Consider the following 22867-nt stretch of genomic DNA (forward strand, 5'->3'; position numbering starts at 1 on the left):
ATATAGTGGTGATTTGTGTGTGGAGAGAGTGATTCTATTATTACTTTTGTTGGTTTCTGAAAATAATTTAAAGAGTATTGTGCATAATAAAAATATTTGTTATATATGGTGAGGCATACTATTATTACTTCTATATATTATTTCATGGATGTTTGGATATCAAAAAATTGATGTTAGAGTTTTTTTTTTTAAAAAAATGATGTTAGAAACAGTGTTAAGTTTTTTTTTTTCATGTGTTTTTGAAATATGTATATAGTGTAGAAAAAAAAATACATATAAACATTTATAGTACATAGAATATCAATATTTTGATATTCAACTCGCTTTTTTGCGTTAAAAAGAAGAAAAAATAACTAAGACAACCGATTCAATTAGCCATATATCGCATTACATAGATGTTACGGATCAAATTATATATTCTAAAATTTGATAGAGGTTTTTAGTTGTTCATTGATTCAGTCACAAGCTAAAGAAAGATACAAGTGGTGAGGTTTTGTTTTTTTGTTTTGGTAGAGAGATGAAATGATACAGTATTATCAATTGACATAGACACAAGTGAGAGAGCTGAGGTTCGAACTCCGATCACGACGTAAAGTAGTCCGATTTATTTTCATGAGAGATAATATTGAGAATTCATCATTTAATTGTATATTTAATATCATGATGAGTATGTTAGAATTCCGGTAATCTATCTTACAAAAACTACACTAATCATCAAACATAGGCTAAGTGTTTCCATAAATGTTCATGATTGAAAATTATCATTAGGCAAATGGCATGTTAGGCACTATAACAAAGCTTACATATTCATAATGCATTTTGTCAATGAACTATGATAGCTGTACTTGAAGGGTAAGTAGTAGCCAGTTGTCATCTCGTGAGTATTATTAGTCATAGAAATTTGCAACTTTCATCTTCTATCTTCTTGTTGAACAAATTGAGATTTGATTGTCAAGTAGCACTCATGCTATTCTTGGTTTGGGGCCAAACTCCCCGGCTGATGCGGCAAGGAAGATCAGGAGAGAGGGCCAATGAAGGGAACGGCCTTCAAAGCCAAGTCACATTATTGAAAATTAGTCAGCCTCCATGCATAGTGATCTTGCTGGATAATAATAATAAGAATAATGCTAAAGGAATTCATGAGTCCCATTAAAAATATGGGTCCCATATAAATATTTTTGGATCCGTATAAATTTTAGGGTTTTGCTAACGAGGATTTTCATATACTCTTTGAGCATTTCATTTAAAAAAAAATTATTCAAAAAATAAAACACTACATTTTCAATGCGTTGACTTTAAACATTCTCATATAAATTCTGTAAAAAAAAACTTACAATTTAAAATCTTAAAGAGTGTTCGGGGGCACTCGTTAGCATTTGCCTAAGTTTTAATCAATAAAAGAGAGTGTGTTGAGATATGTGTTTGTTAGAGAGTGTCTTGCTAGCACTCCTCCATAATAATAAGAGTCTTGCTAACTTAGTGAACTGGATATACTAGTTAAAGAACTAAAAAGAAAAATAAAATAAAAGATATACATTAAAAAAACCAAAATTTAAACTTGTAAATGTTTGACGATACAACTTTCAAGGAAAATTTTCTAAGTTTGTACTCTTAACTGTGACTCTGATGCACTAGTTAGCATTTGTCTAATAATAACTAGTGCCTCTGGTATACTAATTAACATTTTCCTAATAATAATAATAATTAATTAATGTAATGGGTTGTTACGACACTGGCTATTGGAGGCTAGGGTTGGGAACAGGCCAGGCCAGGCCTTGACAGGCCTGAGCCTGGCTACGATTTTTTTTCAGGCCTGAGTCTGGCCTGTGGCCTATCAAATGTTATTTTTTTTGGCCTGGCCTGGCCTTGTAGCCTGTTTAAAAGTCTGTGTTACATTAAAACTTCTCTATATAGTTTTTTTAAATAGGCTAAACGGGCCTTAAAAAGTTCACATTTAAATTTTTATAATTTCTACAACATTAAGAAAAAGCTAATAATATGATTAACACAATAATTAAAAACTAATAAAATAATAAATGCGATTACGAAAAGTCGCAATAATTAAAAGCTAATAATATTTATATAAATAATATTTTTTATAAGATATAAATAATAATATTATATAAATAATAATTATTATAAACAGGCCGGCCTATCAGGCTTCGTAGGCCTTTTTAGAAGCCTAAGCCTGACCTATTTATGTAAACAGGCCGTTTTCAAAGCCTAAGCCTGACATTTTTAATAACCAGGTCAGGCCCGGCCAGGCTTATACAGCCCAGGCTGAAGGCCCCTGTAGGCCGTCTGGCCTATTCCCAACCCTATTGGAGGCCCTGTGAGAATATTAAAATGTTCCCTAATAAAAGATGCAACAAAATTATTAAAAAAAGTATCCTTAATTTAAATTGCAAATAATATCAATAACATTAAAAAAAAATCATTGTTATTATCACTAACATAAAAAAAAAAATTGATAAACAAGTCAATCTTTATTACATCTCTATCTATTTGATAAAATTATATATAAATATACCAATTAGCTATAAAGCGTTTAAATTTTTTATCTTTAAGACCCTTTACAATAGAACAATCTTTTTTAAAACTTTTTGTACAAATAGACTAAATATAAAGTATAATTACACAAAGTTCAAAAGGAATAGCTCAAAATTTATACTCTCACGAGATAAAACAATATAGATTAAGAGAGACAATGGAAACTAAAAAGTTAAACTAATTAATCACTTTCTAAAACACAAGAAAACAAGGATCCTAGAAAAGAGAAATATTACTTTATTATAAGATATATAGAAAAAAGCACCAATACTTGAATCCCACAATTTCTTATTTTAAGGCTCACATTTTCATTTTGTATCCCTCATTTACTAATACTACTATCCTATAAAGAAATTTGGAAGTCGCAAGGCGCTATATCATAGTCCATATGACACGTGCATTGATGCATAGGGGCCGCCCCTGGTGGTTACCTAAACTATTACTCATGGTTGATGAATACTCATACTCTACTAATGGATTGAATCACGAAAGTACATGCTATGAGGTTGTACCAATGGCGTGCCTAGCTAGCGAACACATCAAACCCTCCAACAATCATCATCTGATCAAGATTAGACGATGCCAAATCCCGCGTTGAAGTGGCTCAAGGTTTTCAACTCGTATTCTTGAAACCCTTTCTATGTTGCTCATGTACATATTTAATTGTTATTGGCATTAATATGATTTGGCCATACTTGTTACTAGTCCAAGAAGGGGACCTCAAAGACCAACCTATTAAAAAAAAAATTCCTTCTTACATTTCTCTATTTGTATGTATATTGATTATTTGTTTACGAGAGTTGATTGTGATTGTTTTGAATTGTGAACTGATTGGAATAATATATTGTACGGAATTCTTTCAAGAACTTATTTGATACTTAGCTTTTTGATGAAAATATAGGTTGTTTTGTAACTTCAAAAGAAAGTTCTGGGATGATTAAGCTTATATATATTGCAAGATTTAGGAATACTTGATTTTGTTCCAAAACTGTTAGACCCACTTCATTATTGAGTACTTGATTTTGTTTGAAGGACACAAAGGGAAGGTGGTTTATTGTTAATTTCCGCATTCACGCAGAATATATTTGTGGACGTTGAATTAAAGTCAGACAATTCATATTTCAATCTACATACTTTAGTTTTTAAAAATTAAAATATACTAAAATCTTAATTGTTCCGATGATTCAACCTATCATCGATGTGCTGACTGTGTGAATACAGATAATTTGAATTCAAGAATTTACTACTATAATGTAGCTTTTGCCTTGTGAGATAGTCCTACCAAATTTGAAAGTGTCCATAGAAGATCTCACCCACATTGATGTTGCTCTCTACAAAAGGGAAAGATCAAACTAAGTCCTTTTCAATTTCATGATGAATTGACTTCACTTTAATTTAGAAGATCACTTGGGATTTATCCTCTCTCTGATGAAAATTCACTTAAGAATATGAAAATGAAATGTCCATAGTTTTCTACCCTATCTATGTCAAAGCATTTATGGACTATCTGCCATCAAGTAATTGACAAATTTTTAGGTCTCTTTCATAAATAAAAGTAAAAGTCTTCATTCTTTTTGTTGGTAGCTTTTTTACCAATTTTCAAGCCTCCAAATTATACTATTATCTAATAATAATTTAAGATCCTCTATTTGGTTTCTACGTAAAATTTCTATTTTCATGGCCGGTCTAACAGTAGACGGGGACTAAGCAAACTCTACTCTAAAATGAAGTTTATTTACTTAAAAAATTATAATATATTATTAAAATTATACAATTTTTCTAAATTTAATTTTCAAAATAATATTATTTACTAAATTAACAAATAAATTTGCTTTCATTATTTTTTTCGCCATCTGTCGGAGCGTGTTCAGATTCAAATTTACACTCATCAACAACTCCTTTAACTCAAGTAAATATTGCAAGTAAATATTGCTCTTCCGATTGCGATAAAACATCACACCATTTCCACCGCCACGGCGTTCCCTCCCCGCATCTGCAAAATTTGGAATCAATGTAAATTTCAATTTACTATTAAACCATGTCCAAAACCATATGTTGTACCAGGAAATGTAGTCCTACCATCAAATTAAGGGTGAATCAAATGTGTCCTTACTCCTTAGAAATATAATTTCTTTTTTAAACTATACTATATGTATTAACTACTTTTTTTTTCTTACAAAAAATACCTCTAATTAGTTTACTAACTTTGTGTCGTTTTGAACTAAAATATTTATTTAAAAGCAACTCTGGAACATCAACATGCAAACTTGACAAGTTTAATACACTATATATGTGTAAAATTTTCTTAAATTATTAGAGAATAATATATATAATTGTAAATATTTCTTTTTGACTAAAGAGAATAGTATAACTTAGGGGATTGAAAATTGAAACAATTGGTAAGATAGCTAGTACCAACTACCAACAAAAAGAATGAGGACTTTTATTTCTGAAAGAGACCCAAGAGTTTGTCAATACTTGATACAAAAATGGCCGATAACCCATAAATGCCTTCACATCGATAGATATGGTAGTGTTGGAGAGTCCAGAGAAACTCGGAAGAATCTACGAGTTAAATGTTTCAGGATTACGAAAGAGCGAGATGTCACATTTCCATCAAAAATCTTAAGACATTATGTTAATGAGTCACACTTCTCTTATAAATCCAACATTTGTTTCCATTCATCGTAGATGTGAGACTAAAATCACACACAATTGAAACCCAATATGGGTAGAAAATTATAGACTTTTCATTTTCATAGTCTTAAATGATTTTTCATCATTTTGAGGATATATCCCAAGTGATCCTCTAAACTAATTAAAGTGAAGAAGTCAATTCATTTTGAAATTGAAAGGGACTCAATTTGATCTTTCCCTTTTGTAGAGATCAACATCATTGAAAGGGAGTTAAGTTTGATCTTTCCCTTTTGTAGAGGATGCTTCCAAATTTGGTAGGACTAACTCACAAGGCAAAAGCTACATTATAGTAGTAAACTATAGAATTTTGCAATATTGTATCCACGCAATCGGCACATCGATGGTCGTTAAATTGAAATATTACGCTTTAGATTTTAATGCAGATTTTGATTTTTAAAACGAAATAATACAGAAATTGAAATCTAAACCACCCAATTTTGATGCAACGACCACCGATATCAACGGCGTGATATCTATAAATTCTAAACTCTAAACATGAAGGTATATCTTTCTTCTAGAAGAAATGATCGTCCTAGTGTCCTTGAAAGTACGTTCATGCATCATGTATAAATAAAACAATAATACAAATAAAGCAAATCCAAGACGTGTGAAAAATAATTATGAAAGCTACGTAGTAATATAATGTTATGAGTCCACTTCTGGTTGTATTATGTGGCAAAGGTGGCTATTAATAATTATAGATAGATAATAAATTATGTAATTGCATGGCTTAGAACTTAGAAGTCTTTTTCTGATGTGTAAAATTAAACACATGAACGTGTATACATGAATATCATTGATGAAGACAATTGATATTATTTTGCATTATGCATTATGTACTCAATAATGAAGTGGGTCTAAGATTTGGAACAAATTAAATCATGTACTCCTAAGTCCTATCCTATATATAACATCATTATTCACCATTAATTCTTCAAGCATTCAACTTTTTTTTTGCAGTAACAAACAACTTATTTTCTTTGATCAAAAGCTAAGCTTCAAATTAATAAGTTCTTGAAAGAATCACAATCAACTCTCCCAAACAATCAATATATATACTAATCAAGAAATGTAAGAAGAAGAAACAAAATCTGCTGGTCTTTGAGGTCCCCTTCTTGGACTAGTAGAAAGAGTATGGTCAAGTCATACTAATGCAAATAACAATTAAATCTAATAAACACATAAACTAAGTACAAAAATTATTGAACTCTTAGGGTCAAACAAGATATGGTCAATGACTCAATGTACCACTTAGCTTGAACATTTTTCAATCCTTGCATGAGAGCTTCCGTTAGTATCCATGATCATTAAATGTTTTGGTCATTCGAGATGGGAGTTGATGAAGCGCGAATTGGATCTCCGGCGCGGGGGGAGGAGCAAAGTGCAAATACTTGACATTCAAGTTAGTCAAGTGCATGAAGTGTTTTCGAGATTATTAGTGAACAAACTTTTATTCAGGTGTACTTATATATGTTCAAGAATACGAGTTGAAAACCTGTTGAGCCTTTTGAGCGAAATTTGGTTTATTAATTCTTGGGTCATCGTTTGATCTCGATCATGGTGATAGGAAGACTTGACAAGTTCGTTAGGCATGCGTCGGTGCAACATCAAAGCATGTACCTTCGTGATACAATCCATCATTGGAGTATGCGTCTTGACCCTATCCAAATTGTAAATAATATCATATTCATACTGCTTTGAACGAGCAAAATGGAATGGTTCCTCCGATGAGATAAAGTTTAGCTGATGATGGTGGTAATGCTCAGGCACGGTGGATGTACTTGAACAAGTGTTAGCACTCCAACTCAGGGACGGATCCAGACATTAGATTTTGGTGTGGCTAAATATTTGAAAGACGTTAACCAGAGACACTTCAAGCTTAACCACACCTAATAACATCAATATTATTAGTGACTCGAAAACAATATTATTAAACTCTAATAGATACTCACCCAATTAATAATGAGTGAGAGAGTTGATCAAATTAATGTGTAATTAATCTGTATAGGTGGGTATAATAATGAGGGTTAACAATATTTGCATTCTATAGAGACTATTTTGAGGCCTAACGGTATCTATTTTTCATGAAAAGATTTTAAAATAAAGACTATTTTTATAAATTATAATATTATAAAGACTAAAATTACCATTAAAATTTAAGCCACTTGGTTTGGTCTAGTGGTGAAGGATTTGAGTAGTATGTTATAGGTTATGGGTTCGATTATCGGCTCATTGTAAACAAAAAAAACAATAACCATTAAAATTTTGTAAGAATTTTTTTTAATGAAAAATTTAATAAGAACTGAACTTATGATTTTTCTCTTAAAGAAACTTTTTGAACTAAAAGAAAAAATATATATGAATAGCTTTCCCAGCATTTTTTCTCCGTTTCATCCCTAGTGTTCAAAATACTACCAAATAGGGGTATAGAAAAAAATATAAGTGGTTAAAAGTGACACACGTAAACATAAGGCCAAATGGCCCAAGCCCATAATATAATATAATATGCATAACCCTAAATAATTGTCTTATTATGATGTAGAGAACAAAATCTGCCGCCAGGGTGTTTGCTAGTCTTCTTCTTCCAACTTCTTGTGCTTGCTATTCTCTATCGTTTTGCTTCATCTTCTTTTCTTTTCATTTTTCTCATTTTTGCTTCATCTTCATGTGTTTCTTATTCTGGTGTTCTTTTTTCTTTTTTATGCTCAGTATATACCATGTATATGAAAAAAAATAGTGAAAATTCTGGTGTGGCTATAGCCACACTCAACCTCTATGTAGATCCGTCTCTGCTCCAACGCTAAGTTAATAATAACTAAGATGGTTGTGTAGAAATTGGGTGAAATGTGTGTATCTTGAGAGTGAGTACAACAACATATATGTAGAAAGTAGCGGAGTGGTGGGAATAACTATCATGAGGGTCTCATGGCGTGAGTGGAATGAAGAGTATATATATCTTTATGTATATCCGCTATGGATTGCATACCATAAGAGGGTGATGCGTCTTTAACCTAGGACAAGAGTGAGGTGTGTTGAGGTTGTAAACATTGTAGACTTTGGTTAAAAATTATAACTTAGAAATTATACCTTCAACCATGATTAATTTTTTATGTAACAACCCATTACATCCCCACCAAGATCACTATATATGCATGGATATGCTGCTAGTAATTTTTAATAATGTGACTTGGTTTTGAAGGGCGTTCCCTTCCTTGGCCCTATCTCTCCTGATCTTCCTTGCCGCATCAGCCGGGGGTTTTGGCCCCACAACATGAATTGATATGAATGCTACTTGACAATATCAAACCTCAATTTATTCAACATCAAGAAAGATATATAGAGGATGAAAGAAGCTTGCAAATTTCTATGACAACTGGCTAAGCTTTGTCATAGTGCCTAACATGCCATCTGCCTAATGATAATTTTCAACCATGGACATTTATGGAAACACTTAAGTGGTGAATTCTCATTATCATCTCTCACAAAAATAAATCCAAAAAAAGTTAGTCTATGAACCAAAATTCATATACATGTTATATATTACTCCCTTCGTCCCAAAATATAAGCAAAAGTTTGTCAAACAAATTTGATGTATTTGGTTCAAAATTTGGATCAAAATTTCGACCAAATACATTCACTTTTGTTGACCAATTTTTGCTTATACTTTGGGACGGAGAAAGTATCTTAATAATATTTTTTATTATGCACAATACTCTTTAAATTATTTTCAGAAACCAACAAAAGTAATAATAGAATCACTCTCTCCACACACAAATCACCACTATATATATAATGAGTCCTTCATGCTTTTAATTCACCAAACCATCTCATCTCACACTTCAATCTCCATTTATCAATCTCTTCTTAGTTTCCTTTCATTTCTTCAATAGAGTGAGTGAACACTATGGATATGATGTGTCAACTCAAATTCCAAAATATATCAACACTAACTCAAGGGATGAAAACTAATAACTCCAATCTAATTAAATTCACTCAATTACTCATTTCAGTATCACTGTTTTCCTTCATCTTTTCACCTTCTTCATTGTTTGTTTTTCTCCATTACTTCAAATTCTATTTCTCTACTCTACCTTTTCAACTCTTTACTCATAACATAGACAAGAACAGCATGTTTCTCCTATGCAATGGTCTCCTTGTTTTTGTTGGTTTGACTAAATCTTTCTCCGCCTCTTCGAGTGATGATGATAAATCTTCTGATAGCTCAGATGATTTATCATCATCAAAATATATTGAAGAAGAAGAAGACAAAGAAGAAGATTGTTCACAATTTCATGTCCTTGATGTTGAATCCAATGATCTAATATTGGTGAGAGAAGATGAGAAGATAACTAGTGAACCGGTTGAACAAAATGCTGTAGCAGAGGAAGAAGCAGAGGACGAAGTCGAAGAAAATATTGAAAATATAATATTTATAAATGATGAAGAACAAGAAGAAGAAGTTGAACTATTTGATGCAGATGATGAAGAAGGAGATAAAGGGTCAGAAAATGATTACATTCTAATTGAAGAAAACAACATAGAAGAAGAAGAAGAAGAAGAAAGTTGTATAAGCACAGAGGAGTTAAACAAAAAATTTGAAGATTTCATTAGAAAGATGAAAGAAGATCTTAGAATTGATGCTAGAAGGCATTTAATTATGGTCTGATTAAATTTAGTTGTATCATTGTATCTATCCCTTAAATTTTGTAAAACTATCTATCTATCTGATTTCCTCAACAAAGACCAAGTTTACATGCCAAATTTCTGTTTAATCCTTACTCTAAGCATTTTTATGAGCATATATACTTTTCAAAAAATCAAAGGAAAAGAGATAATTATGATTAATTACAGTGAGTCAGTGACACTAATAATCATTTTTAACCGGTGAATTTGAATTATGTCACATGGAGTTATAAAGTCAATTTTTTTATGGTCATACTAATTAATTAGTATTCTTGGAGTACTAGTTAAGGAACCAGAGAAAGTAAGTTTTAGCTTACACTCTATAACTATAACCATTAATTTGATCACGATGTTATTGGAGTAATATATTATAATATGATTAACATGATGCCATGCAAAGGGACAGAAAGATTTGGATGATCTTTGTATGTCCTTAAATGACATGGTCTTATTAGGAGAGAAAAACAATTTGTTCTAATTAATCATGATTAATTAGAGGATCCACATCCACTATTTAATCAAATTAAAAAGATTGTATATATGATCATTTCATAAGAAATGAAAGATGATGGCTGTCTTATTGGCTGTAAAGCAACATAGAAATTACTAGTAGTCTGCCAAACAAGTGTGTCTTGTGGAAAACCCTTTGACTTATATGGTTGAATACATCTTTACTAGTACATAATTATTAATTAGTACACAATAGTCTAATAATTAAAAGAATTTGGGACTGCATTATCCAAATCAAATGGTTAAATGCCAAATCAAATTACAGATCAGCCAGTTGGTGATGTTACTTATAGCTAAGAATGTTATAGATATTATTCCACATCAGCATACTCTCGTAGTTATCAATTGAGTTACATTAATTTATGAGATTATGAACTACAATTTCAATCTCAATTATAAACTAAATTTCATCATTTATATGTTTATTGAATAACTAATGTATATCATCTATAAACCAATACATTCATTATTTAATGAAAGTAAATACACTCTTCAATTGGATTTCATGTTATTGTCAATGTCATATGTTGTACCAGGAAATGTGGTCCTAAAACAGCCAACAACTTAAGGCTAAATCATTTTTTTTTTTTTGGGTTACAGGATGCTAAATCAAATTTATACTACCTTACCTTGTACTTAATATAAAGTCTATTTAAAATGTGAGTATTTTAGTTATCTTTAATTCTTCGTCACATGTACTAGTCTAATTATGTAGATGGAAAATGTCCCAATACTGTTTGTTTTTTTTATTTTATTGTATGGTTGCTATTTTAACATTTGAATGAGTTAGGCTTATTTTACTATAAAAAAATGGATATTTAAATATAAAAACTGTCTCTAAATATAATTTCATTTTTAAATTTTAAAAGTATTAAATATTTTTTTACAAAAATACCTCTAATTAGTTTACTAATTTTTTGTGTCATTGTTTAACTAAAATATTAATTTAAGAGCAATTTTGGATAGTCAATCCACAAATTTGACAAATTTAATACACTATATAGTATGTGTACATGTTAAATTGTTAAATAGTGTTTATAATTAATAAGGGGTGGAAGTGATATATTCTTACTCTGAAATAGAGGATCTTAAATTATTAGAGAATAGTAAAACTTGGGGGCTTGAAAGTTGAAACAATTGGTAAGTTTAGTACCAACAAAAAGAATGAAGACTTTTACTTTTATTTATGAAAGAGACCTAAAGTTTGTCAATTATACTTGATGGCAGATAATCCATAAATGCCTTGACATGGACATGGTAGAAAACTATGGACATTTCTTTTTCATATTCTTAAGTGAATTTTCACAATAGAGAGGATAAATCCCATGTCAACCTCTAAATTAAAGTGAAGTCAATTCATCATGAAATTGAAAAGGACTTAGTTTGATCTTTCCCTTTTGTAAAGAGCAACATCAATGTGGGTGAGATCTTATAGGATACTTCCAAATTTGGTGGGACTATCTCACAAGGTATTTTTTTTTTTTGATAGGGACTATCTCACAAGGTAAAAGCTACATTATAATAGTAAATTTTTTAATTCAAATTGTCTACATTCACAAAGTCGACACATGAGTGATCGTTGAATCATTAGACAGTTAAGATTTTAGTGTAGATTTTAATTCTAAAAATTGAAGTACGCAGATTGAAATATGAAATGTCCGACTTCGATCCAATGACCACAATTCCACAAATATATTCTGCGTAAATGCATAAATTAACTAATAAACGACCGTCCTTGAAAGTACACAGATTCATCATGAATGAAGAATAATGAAAGCTATAGCATAGTATTTTATGAATCCACGTACGTGTGGTTGTATCATGTGACAAGGGTGGCTCTTATGTATTATAGATAAATTATTGATTGGTATGATTTAGAACAAGTCTTTTTCTAATGTGTAAAACTAAGCACATGAATATGAATCCTATTGATGAAGACAGAATTGAATTGATAATATTTTCCAATAATGCATTAATATATACTCAATAATATGAAATAGGGCTAATAATTCGGTGGCTTAGCCACCTGAAATAAAGGTATAGCTAGAGATTTTCATGTAGGAAATGAGATGTATAATTGCATCACCGATTTTAATCATGTCAATAATATATGTGCTTCAAAGAATTGAAAATATGTGAATACATGTTTTGACACATATTTAGTTTTAGAAAATGGTTTCTAATTTTTGTAAAAAAAAAAAAATGGTTTCTATTTTCATTTTTTGTTACAAAAATTGTACTTTAATTTTTACTTTGTTCCCATCTTTAAATATTTATACAGATGAAAATAACTTTTTTCCTTCCTTCACTCTTGTTCTGTCTAGTAAGTATATTTAAGTAAAAAAAAAAAAATCTCGATATTGCTATGAAGTTTCAATCACTGTTAGCGATGACTAATCTATGTCGGGGAATCTGTGGGCACTCAAGGTGGGTTCCCCTTCCAACCGAATTTTTTTCATACGCATGAGTCAAAAATCGAACCCCTGACTACATGTTTAAGTGGATCAAGACCCTTATCACTTGGACCAATTTATTGTTGGATATTTAAGTAAAGTTTTACTCGGTTTAATTAGAGATCTCTCACTACAAGAAATTTGTGTTTTAGCATCCATAAGAAATGGACGCAAAATGTGGACGCTAAAATTATTTTGGTGTCAAATTAGCGTCCTAAATTGATACTAAATTGGATCCAAAACTGACGCTAATTATCATTAATATGTTATTGACGCAAAATTCTTTGTTTTAAAATCGGTTAACGTCGTAACCGACTTAAATGTCTACTTTTAATAGAAAAAAATATTTGTTTTTCCTCCATTCATATATGCACAACCAAAATTTTGGCCTAAAACCATAATTTTATATAAATATCCACACTAGTGAAGAAAATATCTTGTAAATATAATAAATTTTTTAAAGAAGAGTTTTGTCGCTCAAGTGATCATACCAAATTTGAGTCTTGAGTATGATTTTTTCAATAAGCCAACCCCCGAATAAGACAACGGTTTTACCTCAATTTAAGCATGATTTTTTTAAAATATAATTAGCAATGTTAATTTTAATTCTACATTTTTAATTTTCTACATTAGTGGTATTAATAAAAGCTTTGAGCATTTTGTGATAGGAAAACAAGATTTCTCTTTAATCTAATTGAATGTTATTTGTTGGAAATAGATACAGACAAGTAAAAAATAAAAAATAATTTGTGTCAGAATTCAATATTGTTTTTACTACTTTATTGTCTAAGATTTGATAAATATTGTTTATATTAAATTTTGTTTTCAGCATATATATTAGTAATAAAAGTAATATACTTTGCTTGACCAAAAAAAGTAATATATTTTGATTATTTTTAAAAAAGTTTTTGATATTTATGTTAAGGTTTCAATTTAAAATTTGTTTTAGGTCTACAAATACATAAGAACTAAATTGTCTTGAGGGACTAAAAATGGACTTTTTTATTTTTTTCAATGAATAAATTGAGATTTATACTTTTTTTAAGGACTAAAATGAGTTTTCACTCTTTTTTTTTTCTTGTCAAGTAGCCTAGTGGCTAGAAAGTTCACTCTTAAAGTGGATAAGTGTGATGATCGGAATTTGAATCTCGGCCTCTTGCATATATATATATATATATATATATATATATATATATATATATATATATATATATATATATAATGCAATGTTCTACCAATTAAATTAAGCTTACTGAACGTTTTCACTCTTAATTTTACTCACTACTTTTGCTACACATTAATTGAGTAAAAGAATTAACCAATCACATAAATACATTAAATAAATTATTTTGTATTTATTATAAAAATTAATTGCGTCAAAATAAATATTATAAAATTAATTTAGTCAAAAACAAAATATTATAAAAATTAATCATGCCCAAAAGATCTTAGTTTTGTTATTTAAAATATCTCATTTTAAGTACTTGTTGGGCTTGCACAACTTTCCTTTAGGGGTCAGAGAAACAAAATTTGGGCTACAATGAATATACCACTACTTTTGGCACCCCACCCTATAAGTTCCGAATATTCTTTTCCTTCTTAAATAGAGTGCTTCTCACATTCAACATTTATATTCCAAAATAAAATGCGTACGCATCTTGTAAACAAAAAAAAAAGCGTACGCATTGTAATGGAGTATTTTTCCAATAATGCATAGTAGATGAATAAATGATCACAAGTCACAACTAATTGGTTATAAAATGAACTTTTTCAATTAAATTTTCTTATTGGGCTTAGCTTCCATCAAGCCTAATGCATTTACAATGACTTCAATTTCTTATACTATAAGTTTATGTTCTCCAGCTGAACATCATTTGAGTTCACACCAACATTTCAGATTATAATACAAAACATCATAGTAATTAATTAATGTTTTGCCAACATGATCATGTTGTAACATCGAATTGTACAAGACATGCCACAATTCCTACATAATTGAACATTTATTTGGTTTATTTTGTCTTGATGATGTCTCTTCCGCAGGTAGATTTTGAGGTGAACAAACCAATCTAGAAGGACGTTTATTACCACTCATAGAAGGTGGTGGTGGCAGTTGAGATTGTGGCGGCTCCCAAAATGGTCCCCGCGGAAGAGGTGGTGGAAATTGGTATTACATTGATGCGGCCGGATTGATGACATGGCAATGGTGGTGGATATGAACAATATTGCACATTATCATCACAGGGATTATATTCATATTCACCACAATTTTCAATAGAAAAAAAACTCAACTCATAATTTGATTTCTTATTTTAAATAATCATTTTTTCTTGTTTGCTACAATTTTTAAGAAACACATGAATTTTTATTTTATACCTTCTATTGTTTCGAAAAACACATATTGTAAAATTTGTAAAGGGGTTATTAGGAAAAGAAAAATACCATGAATTTTTTGCAAGACATGATGCATCACCTTTACTTTACATGCCTCACATTCTACATTTACTTTTAGAACACAGGTCTGAAAATAAAAGATAAAGCATACATTATAATAAATTAGATGGAAAAATGGTTTTAAAAAAAATGAAGAGTCATATATATTATGACTTCGCCATTTCAGCGGAAGAGTACTCCATTGTGTAAGTTGGATCTAAATTCTCGAGAACCATGCAGTCATGTAGTTAGAGTGTTGTTGATCTTACGATTGAAATCGGATGTTGAAGATTAATAAGTCAGAAAATAAATAAAAAGGTATAAAGTAAATCAGATGGCTGAGATCATCCTTCAGTCATTAAAACCACAAAAAATAACATGTTTAATGTCAATGCAATTACTTGAGCCGGTGATATATGATCATATGTATATTAGGTAAACTTTAATGAATAATAGTTTTCTCATTCCTCGACTATTTTTTAAAATAATAATATATGATCATATGAATATTTATAGAGAAATTTTTAACATAATTTTATGTTTTTCACAAAATTGTAAAGTACTAACAAATTCACTTCACTTTCTCTATCAAAAAAAAAAAATTCACTTCACTTTTTTTATAATAAAAAGATTCACTTCACGTTTTAGGTATCAATTGTTCATAAAAAATATTAAAAATGATTTTATACTTTTATTCTTTTACTAAAAAAAAATATATAAAATAAAACATTCTGTCTGAAACCATGTCCCTTTCACTCTCTGTTAGTAACAACTAACAAATCTAAAAAAGTCAAAATATAGTTGAAAATTGAAAGAAACAAATAATAAATCAACCACATGTATGAATTTTTAAAAATAAAAAATAGTATTTAAATAAACAAAGTTCTCTTTAACATGGAAATTAATTCATAATAATTAATTAAACTATAGATAAAACTAGAAACGTAGGATCCAAAACTTCAACTGAATCAGAAGCTTTTGGAAGACTCGGCAACATTCAAAGCAGAACCAGAATCACTTGAAAAGTGAAAACTATCATCATACAACAAGAATCACATTCACTGTTAGTTCTCAATTCATACCCTTTTTTCATCATCTAATAAAAACTCCTACTTTATTGGAACTGTTACTGTTAATTTTTCCTTCTGGTTTGTTGGTAATTCATGACTTAATTATGTAAATTTTTGTTCTTTTTCGGTTTTTATAAAATGGGTTGTTTCTGTTATCCTTTATTTGTGGTTGAATTTGTATGTTTTATCTAAATGAAATTTAGTTGCATAAGATTTTCATATGATGAACATGTTTAACTTGACTAAGATCCAACTTATTTATTCAGTTTATTACAAAATTAATGCATCGATCACTATTACCATAAGATAAAAAAGAAAGATTTTTAGAATAAAAAAATAAGTTTTTTTTTTTCTTGGTTTGTGATCTTGACTTATAGTTTTTCTTAGGAGAGAAGCATCCATTGAAATGAAGGAACTAAACAGTGAGAGCAAAGAAAATGGATTCTACTTTAAAGCTATATTCATGTAATTTTGATGCAATTGTTTGTTCAAAATCCAAATAGCTGTTTGTTCAAAGATTTATTGATGTAATTTTTATTAGAAATTGAAGTATTGTGGAGTTAAGGTTAGAGAAGAGTTGGAGTGGTTGTTTGCAAATGGGAAGTCCTTGTTGATTAGGTTGTTTGATGTATGATCTATATGGTTTTGTTCTTTTTTTTTTTTAGTTAGGTAGCCTAGTGGCTAGAATTCTATCTTTAAGGTGAATAAGTGGAGTGTCTGAGGTTTGAACTCCGGCTCCTGCATATAAAATGCGATGTTCCTAACAACTGAGTTAAGCTCATGGTGACTGCATATTAGTTTTTGTGCTTATAGCTTAAAGTCACTGTTCTGCTTTATAACTTAATGATATAGATGCTGCTACTAATCCTTTTCTTCAATTTAAGACATGGAGTTGGGGATAGTCAATTGGAAGTAGAACTAGGATTCATCACTCATTCATTCTAGGATAATTTTGAATATACTTAGGTTATTTTTCTTTGAATCCCTTTTGATGAATTTGTAGTATGCTCCTTAATTTTAATACTTTGAAGTCTTTTGTGTGTGTTCGTGTATGTATAGCCATTATTATTTCGCTGACACAGCTTGTTTGGACTGCTTTGCGTTTGAATCAGGTTACTGATTCTTGCTTTCTAAATTTACCTTAATGGCCAACAACGATAAAAATGAGCCCTTGCTATTGGAACCACAAAACACTGCAGCACAAAAGGCTAAAGGACGGTTAAACCAAAGAAGGTTCCTTCGTTCTCGAAGTGCTCCACATACAGATCATGCTCCTCTGGTGACAAAAGACAACGAATCAATTCCACTCTCTGAGTCCATACTTGGGAATCTACATCCGAGCTTCAAAAATGTGTTGATAATCCTTACAGTCTATTTAGGTGTAGGAACTTTAATCTTCTACCTTGTCAGGAACCAAATCAAGGGAATGAAAACAGATAGATTCCTTGATGCTTTATACTTTACAATTGTGACAATGACAACTGTTGGATATGGTGACCTTGTTCCGAATAGTGACCTTACAAAACTACTCGCGTGTGCTTTTGTTTTCTCCGGAATGGCGTTGATGGGATTAATCCTAAGCAAAGCAGCAGATTACTTGGTTGAGAAGCAAGAAGTTTTGCTAATTAAAGCCATGCACATGCACCAAAAAGCTGGTCCAAGTGAAATTTTAAAGGAGCTTGAGATCAATAAAACAAGATACAAATTTATTCTAGTCCTTTTTCTTCTTTTGATTCTTGTTATTGTCGGGACAATCTTTTTGGTTACTGTTGAGAAATTTGATTTTATTGATGCTTTGTATTGTGTTTGTTCAACAATTACGACTCTCGGTTATGGAGATAAAAGTTTCTCTACTCAAGCTGGAAGAATATTCGCAGTGTTTTGGATATTAACCGGTACGATTTGTTTAGCTCAGTTTTTCCTTTACATGGCTGAACTAAACACTGAAAGCAGTCAAAAGGCACTTGTCAAGTGGGTTCTTACAAGGAAAATGACTAATGTTGATTTGGAAGCTGCAGATCTTGACGAGGACGGCACTGTTGGGTTAGTTCATCTTTGTCTCAAAGTCTTAAAGTTTATGATTTCACTTTTGGAGGAGCTGAGATTGATTTTGACATCTCCAAATGTTTTCTAGTCGAAATGATTTTGCCTTCAGAAATGATTCTAACTTGAAGCTAGAACTTAGAGCTTGCCTCTACAATTGATTTTTAGCCTCAAATTTATTGTTCAACTTACTCTAAACATAAATCACGTTACGTTTAACTTACTTTTAGCCAGAATCAATTTTACTAAATCAACTTTTGTCATCTCAGAACCATACACATGCTTTATTATTGGTAACTTGTTATACTATTATCAATGGTTTAGATATATATTTTCGTTTATTGGTAACTTGTTATACTATATTTGAGAATATTGTTCATATAGGGCTGCTGAATTCGTTATTTATAAGCTGAAAGAGATGGGGAAGATTACTCAAGAAGATATAACACTTGTGATGAAGGAGTTTGAAGAACTTGATGTTGATCAGTCTGGTACACTGTCTGTTTCTGATATAACACTTGCTCAATCATCTTAGACTAACATTATACACGCCAACACAAGTTATTTTCGAGGATTTCTCACTTTTCACTCCAACGACAAAATGTGCACCAAAGCTTTGATGCGGATGGAAAGTCTGACATTTATAGTCTCGGATTCTTGCAAATTTGATGCTCACAGTTTGAAACCTTATACCAGTGTGATAAAGTGAAAGTGAGGGAGTTACTCTTGAGATTGTGACCATACACATATGCATGCATGTGTATAACAAACTATGAAGTTGTTTGAGTTTCAATGCTTGGTTTTTCAAATCCATAGTTTACACAACTTACTTTACATGCCAAATTTGTGGTTAATTGTGTGTAAATGATCTGCATTGGATGATACAAAATTATTTAATAGAAAAAATATTAAATTCTGACTGTTAGCTCTAGAGTATTATGCCGCCCTAGCTACTTATCACGCGCCCTACGCGTTTTCATTTTTATACTTCCGCTATTTAAGTAGCGGACGTTATAAAAATGAGAAATTTTGTAAATGTCATCCGCTACTTATTTTGGTAGGGTGTCTTTGGGGGTATCCACTACCTAAGTAGAGAACAATGGTATTTTGGTAAATTCGTAAGGCGCATAGGAAAATGAGTAGCTGACAAAATGAAATTCTCCAAAATTTATGATTGGTAGTTTGGTACACATGATGATGAGATGTTGGGCTGTTGTCCTAAAAGTTTGGGCCCAATTGCTGCATCCCACTAAGGCCCAAATGCTGGTTGCTCTCTCTTGTTTTGTGACACCAAGCTGATTATAATAAGGGATTTTCTTTTTGCGCCTTTGCACGCCTTCTGAATTTTCAAAAATATCTCTCTCACATGATAACTAACGAGTGTTAAAAATATCTCTCTCACAATTCTCATTCCATTTAGTCAAACTAATGATAAAAGAAATTGTAGTTTTTTGTTTTTTGTTTTTTGTTTTATGAATCTAGGAGAAGTGGACAAAAGATTGAGAACTTGTACATGAATAAGCATTTTATTATTGACATCGGTCCCATAAACAATAATAGAGTAACGGATATATGACTAGATTAGTATGCACACACCCAACATATCGAATATAGATGTCACATGATGCATGTACGATCTTCACCTAAAAGAATATTAGTGTACCATGGTTCTATAATTTTTTTATTCCAATTAGATTCCCATAAATCTTGTTATTTTTACTAAACAAATTGCATTATTATTTTAATGAGAAAGTTTTAGGTGATCACAGTCATTTGAGCACGAGGTGATTAAGTTTGTGAATGAATTCAATATATGATAATTTCAATTATAAGGTTTTCAACAAAAAAATATCGGTTTTAATTTAATTTAGATTGATTAGAAATAAAATTGTGCAGAAAAAATGGCACGTAAAGATTTAAACACACGAAAAATCACAATGTAACACTAATTTATTGATTCACATTGGATATTTAACCAATGACTATGGCGTTATGAACGTTGCAGGTCTGTAAACATAAGTATTTCAAACACTTTAATTTAATCATATATGTAAATATTTTGTTGTTGTATGCTATTAATTTGGATGTTGTAAGTCTGTTTGCAAATTCATTCTATACCGTTTTAGCAATTTTAAATTTATATTGTATGATGTATTCTACAATTTTGAATAAATGAATGTACTTTTTAGTCAAAAAAAAATTATCTTGTTTATTTTTATTTTTTTAGAAGAAAATTATCTTATTTATTTTCAATTGAGTCGACTCGCTAATTATTATAAATTCGAACGATTTTTTAGTATTAGTCTATTATAAATTCGTACATGACATAATAACTCAAGAAAAGAAAAAAATAATTCTAAATAGGTCAAAATGCATTCATGAGTTCTTTTAAATTTTGCATTTGTAATAGTTATATCATTTAAATTTTTTAGATAAAAGTTATGTTCTTTAAATTTCTAACATGTTGCATTGTTAACCTTACCGGTACCTTGTTGCACATGAGTAGTAAACATCGACTCCTCCATATTAAATATTTTAATGAAAAAAGCACATATGTTGAAAGAGATTAAGTGGATGAATAACTCACTGCAACAATTTAGAAGCTTAGATGACCTATTTTTTAGGTAAAAAGTTTAAAAACCTAACTATTACAAATGTAAATTATTATTTTTTGGTTAATAGATAAAATGACAAAGATGAAATGACAAAGTCATTAAAAACTCACACACGAAGTGGAGTGGCCGGAGTTCGAATCTCGGTCCAGGTGTCCGACAGTAGCAATTTCGACATTTCCGTCAGTTGAGCTATGATTTGTGGACCTATAAACGTAAAATTTAAAAGAGCTACAAGTTCTACTTATGTAATTAATAATTTCAATCCCTCTAGTTTTTTTTTTTTTTTTACAAATAATCTTATAACTAGAAAGTGAATAAATGAAAAATCTTGAGATTGAACTACAAGTTCTACTTATGTAATTCGATATTCCTATAGATAGAATTATGCTTACAGAAACATTTCAGCTCATCTAATTAATCAAATTAACTACTACTAATAATAATGAATACTACAAATTCACAAGTCAATCATAAAAAAGTTACAAGATAAATAAAACTACTAAGATGAAAATAATAATTATAATAATGAAGAAAAAGAAGATTAAATTGAAGTAATAAAGAAATAATTATAGAGTAGGATTAGTACTACAAAACCAACCATCCATCCAGATCACACAATCCGTAACATGAAACGATCTGAGCCGTACGTCAATCTTTCTAATCAGACTTGTTGTTGTGATTGTGAAGATCTAACAGCTGTGATTCATGGTCACCAGCAACATAATCAAGAAGACCCTTATGAATTGAAGCATCAGTTTGAGGTAAAGGAGAAGTTTTTGCAAAGACAAAGACAAGGGTAAGAACAAGTGCTGTTGAGAGAAAGAGTGGCCAAAAATAGGTGAAAAGGGTTACAAGTTTTGGAGCCATGAATATGAGAGAGAAGATTGTTAGACATAAGAGTATTGTTGCTATGAAATGGTATCTTAATTTTAAGAGCTTTTCTGGGATCTTCATTAGAGAGAGTGAGAGAGTGAGTGAGTGATAGCACAAATGTACTACAGAGGTTGAAGTTGAGGTTGTGTTTGTTTGTGTGTATAGATTAGATTTTAGATTCTCAATCTGTCACTCTCTCTCACTAACTGTACCTTTTCTTTTGGCTTCCTACCACTTTCAACTTTCCATTTCCACCGTTTTCTGTGATTTTTAAAATTTAATAATTGCCTAAAAATATATATATGTCAACCGCTATTAGAAGAGGTCGGAACTACTTTGATGTCAGAACGAAATTAGTATTCTAGTAGGTCGGATATTTATGGTAAAATAAATAAATAAATAATAATTATGTAAAAAATATTATAAACCTAAAAACTAATTTTTGTTTTTCTTATAACAAGAAAAAGAGGAAATTATACAAATTCTGTTTTTCAATGATAATGATGTTGTCACCAAAATAATAATAATAATAATGTTGATAAGATTGAAAGAAAAGAACAAAACAGTGATGATGCTCACATTATTGGTTTGTGATTTGAGATTGTGCTCCTTCTTAAGGTCTCAAATTCGATTATTTCTAGTGTCAATTTAGATGGTCTAATTTTTAACTTCTTCAAAAAAAAAAAAATATAATGATGCTCACATTAATTTAAAGTTACAGTTTTAGTTAAGATGAATGAATTTAGATATGTAAGACAGTTTGGCCGAGTGGTCTAAGGCGCCAGATTTAGGCTCTGGTCCGAAAGGGCGTGGGTTCAAATCCCACAGCTGTCATTTTCACTTCTTTTTTTTTTTCATAAAAAAATCTAGGGCTGGGCAATCTAGCACAAGTCTAACATATCTCGCATTGTACGCGACTTAAGTAATGAATTTGAACTAT

General features: G+C 30.4%; 2 protein-coding genes and 1 non-coding gene across 3 annotated transcripts; all 3 read left to right on the forward strand.

Moving 5' to 3' along the window:
• Positions 1–9048: 9048 nt before the first annotated feature.
• On the forward strand, positions 9049–10027 carry LOC123921264 (glutamic acid-rich protein-like). The gene has a single exon (XM_045973734.1). It carries the CDS (start codon positions 9152–9154, stop codon positions 9911–9913), a length of 762 nt encoding a protein of 253 aa, XP_045829690.1. The 5' UTR covers positions 9049–9151; the 3' UTR covers positions 9914–10027.
• Positions 10028–16229: 6202 nt separating this feature from the next.
• Positions 16230–19364, forward strand: LOC123921262 (two-pore potassium channel 1). Its single transcript, XM_045973733.1, has 3 exons — positions 16230–16389; positions 17509–18439; positions 18824–19364. Exons 2-3 carry the CDS (start codon positions 17541–17543, stop codon positions 18972–18974), a joined length of 1050 nt encoding a protein of 349 aa, XP_045829689.1. The 5' UTR covers positions 16230–16389; positions 17509–17540; the 3' UTR covers positions 18975–19364.
• A 3317-nt stretch (positions 19365–22681) lies between these two features.
• On the forward strand, positions 22682–22761 carry TRNAL-UAG. Its single transcript has one exon. It is a non-coding gene; the product is annotated as a tRNA-Leu (tRNA).
• The last annotated feature ends 106 nt before the right edge of the window (positions 22762–22867 follow it).

The sequence above is a fragment of the Trifolium pratense genome, linkage group LG4 (genome assembly GCF_020283565.1).
Source record: "Trifolium pratense cultivar HEN17-A07 linkage group LG4, ARS_RC_1.1, whole genome shotgun sequence".
Classification (NCBI taxonomy): Eukaryota; Viridiplantae; Streptophyta; class Magnoliopsida; order Fabales; family Fabaceae; genus Trifolium; species Trifolium pratense.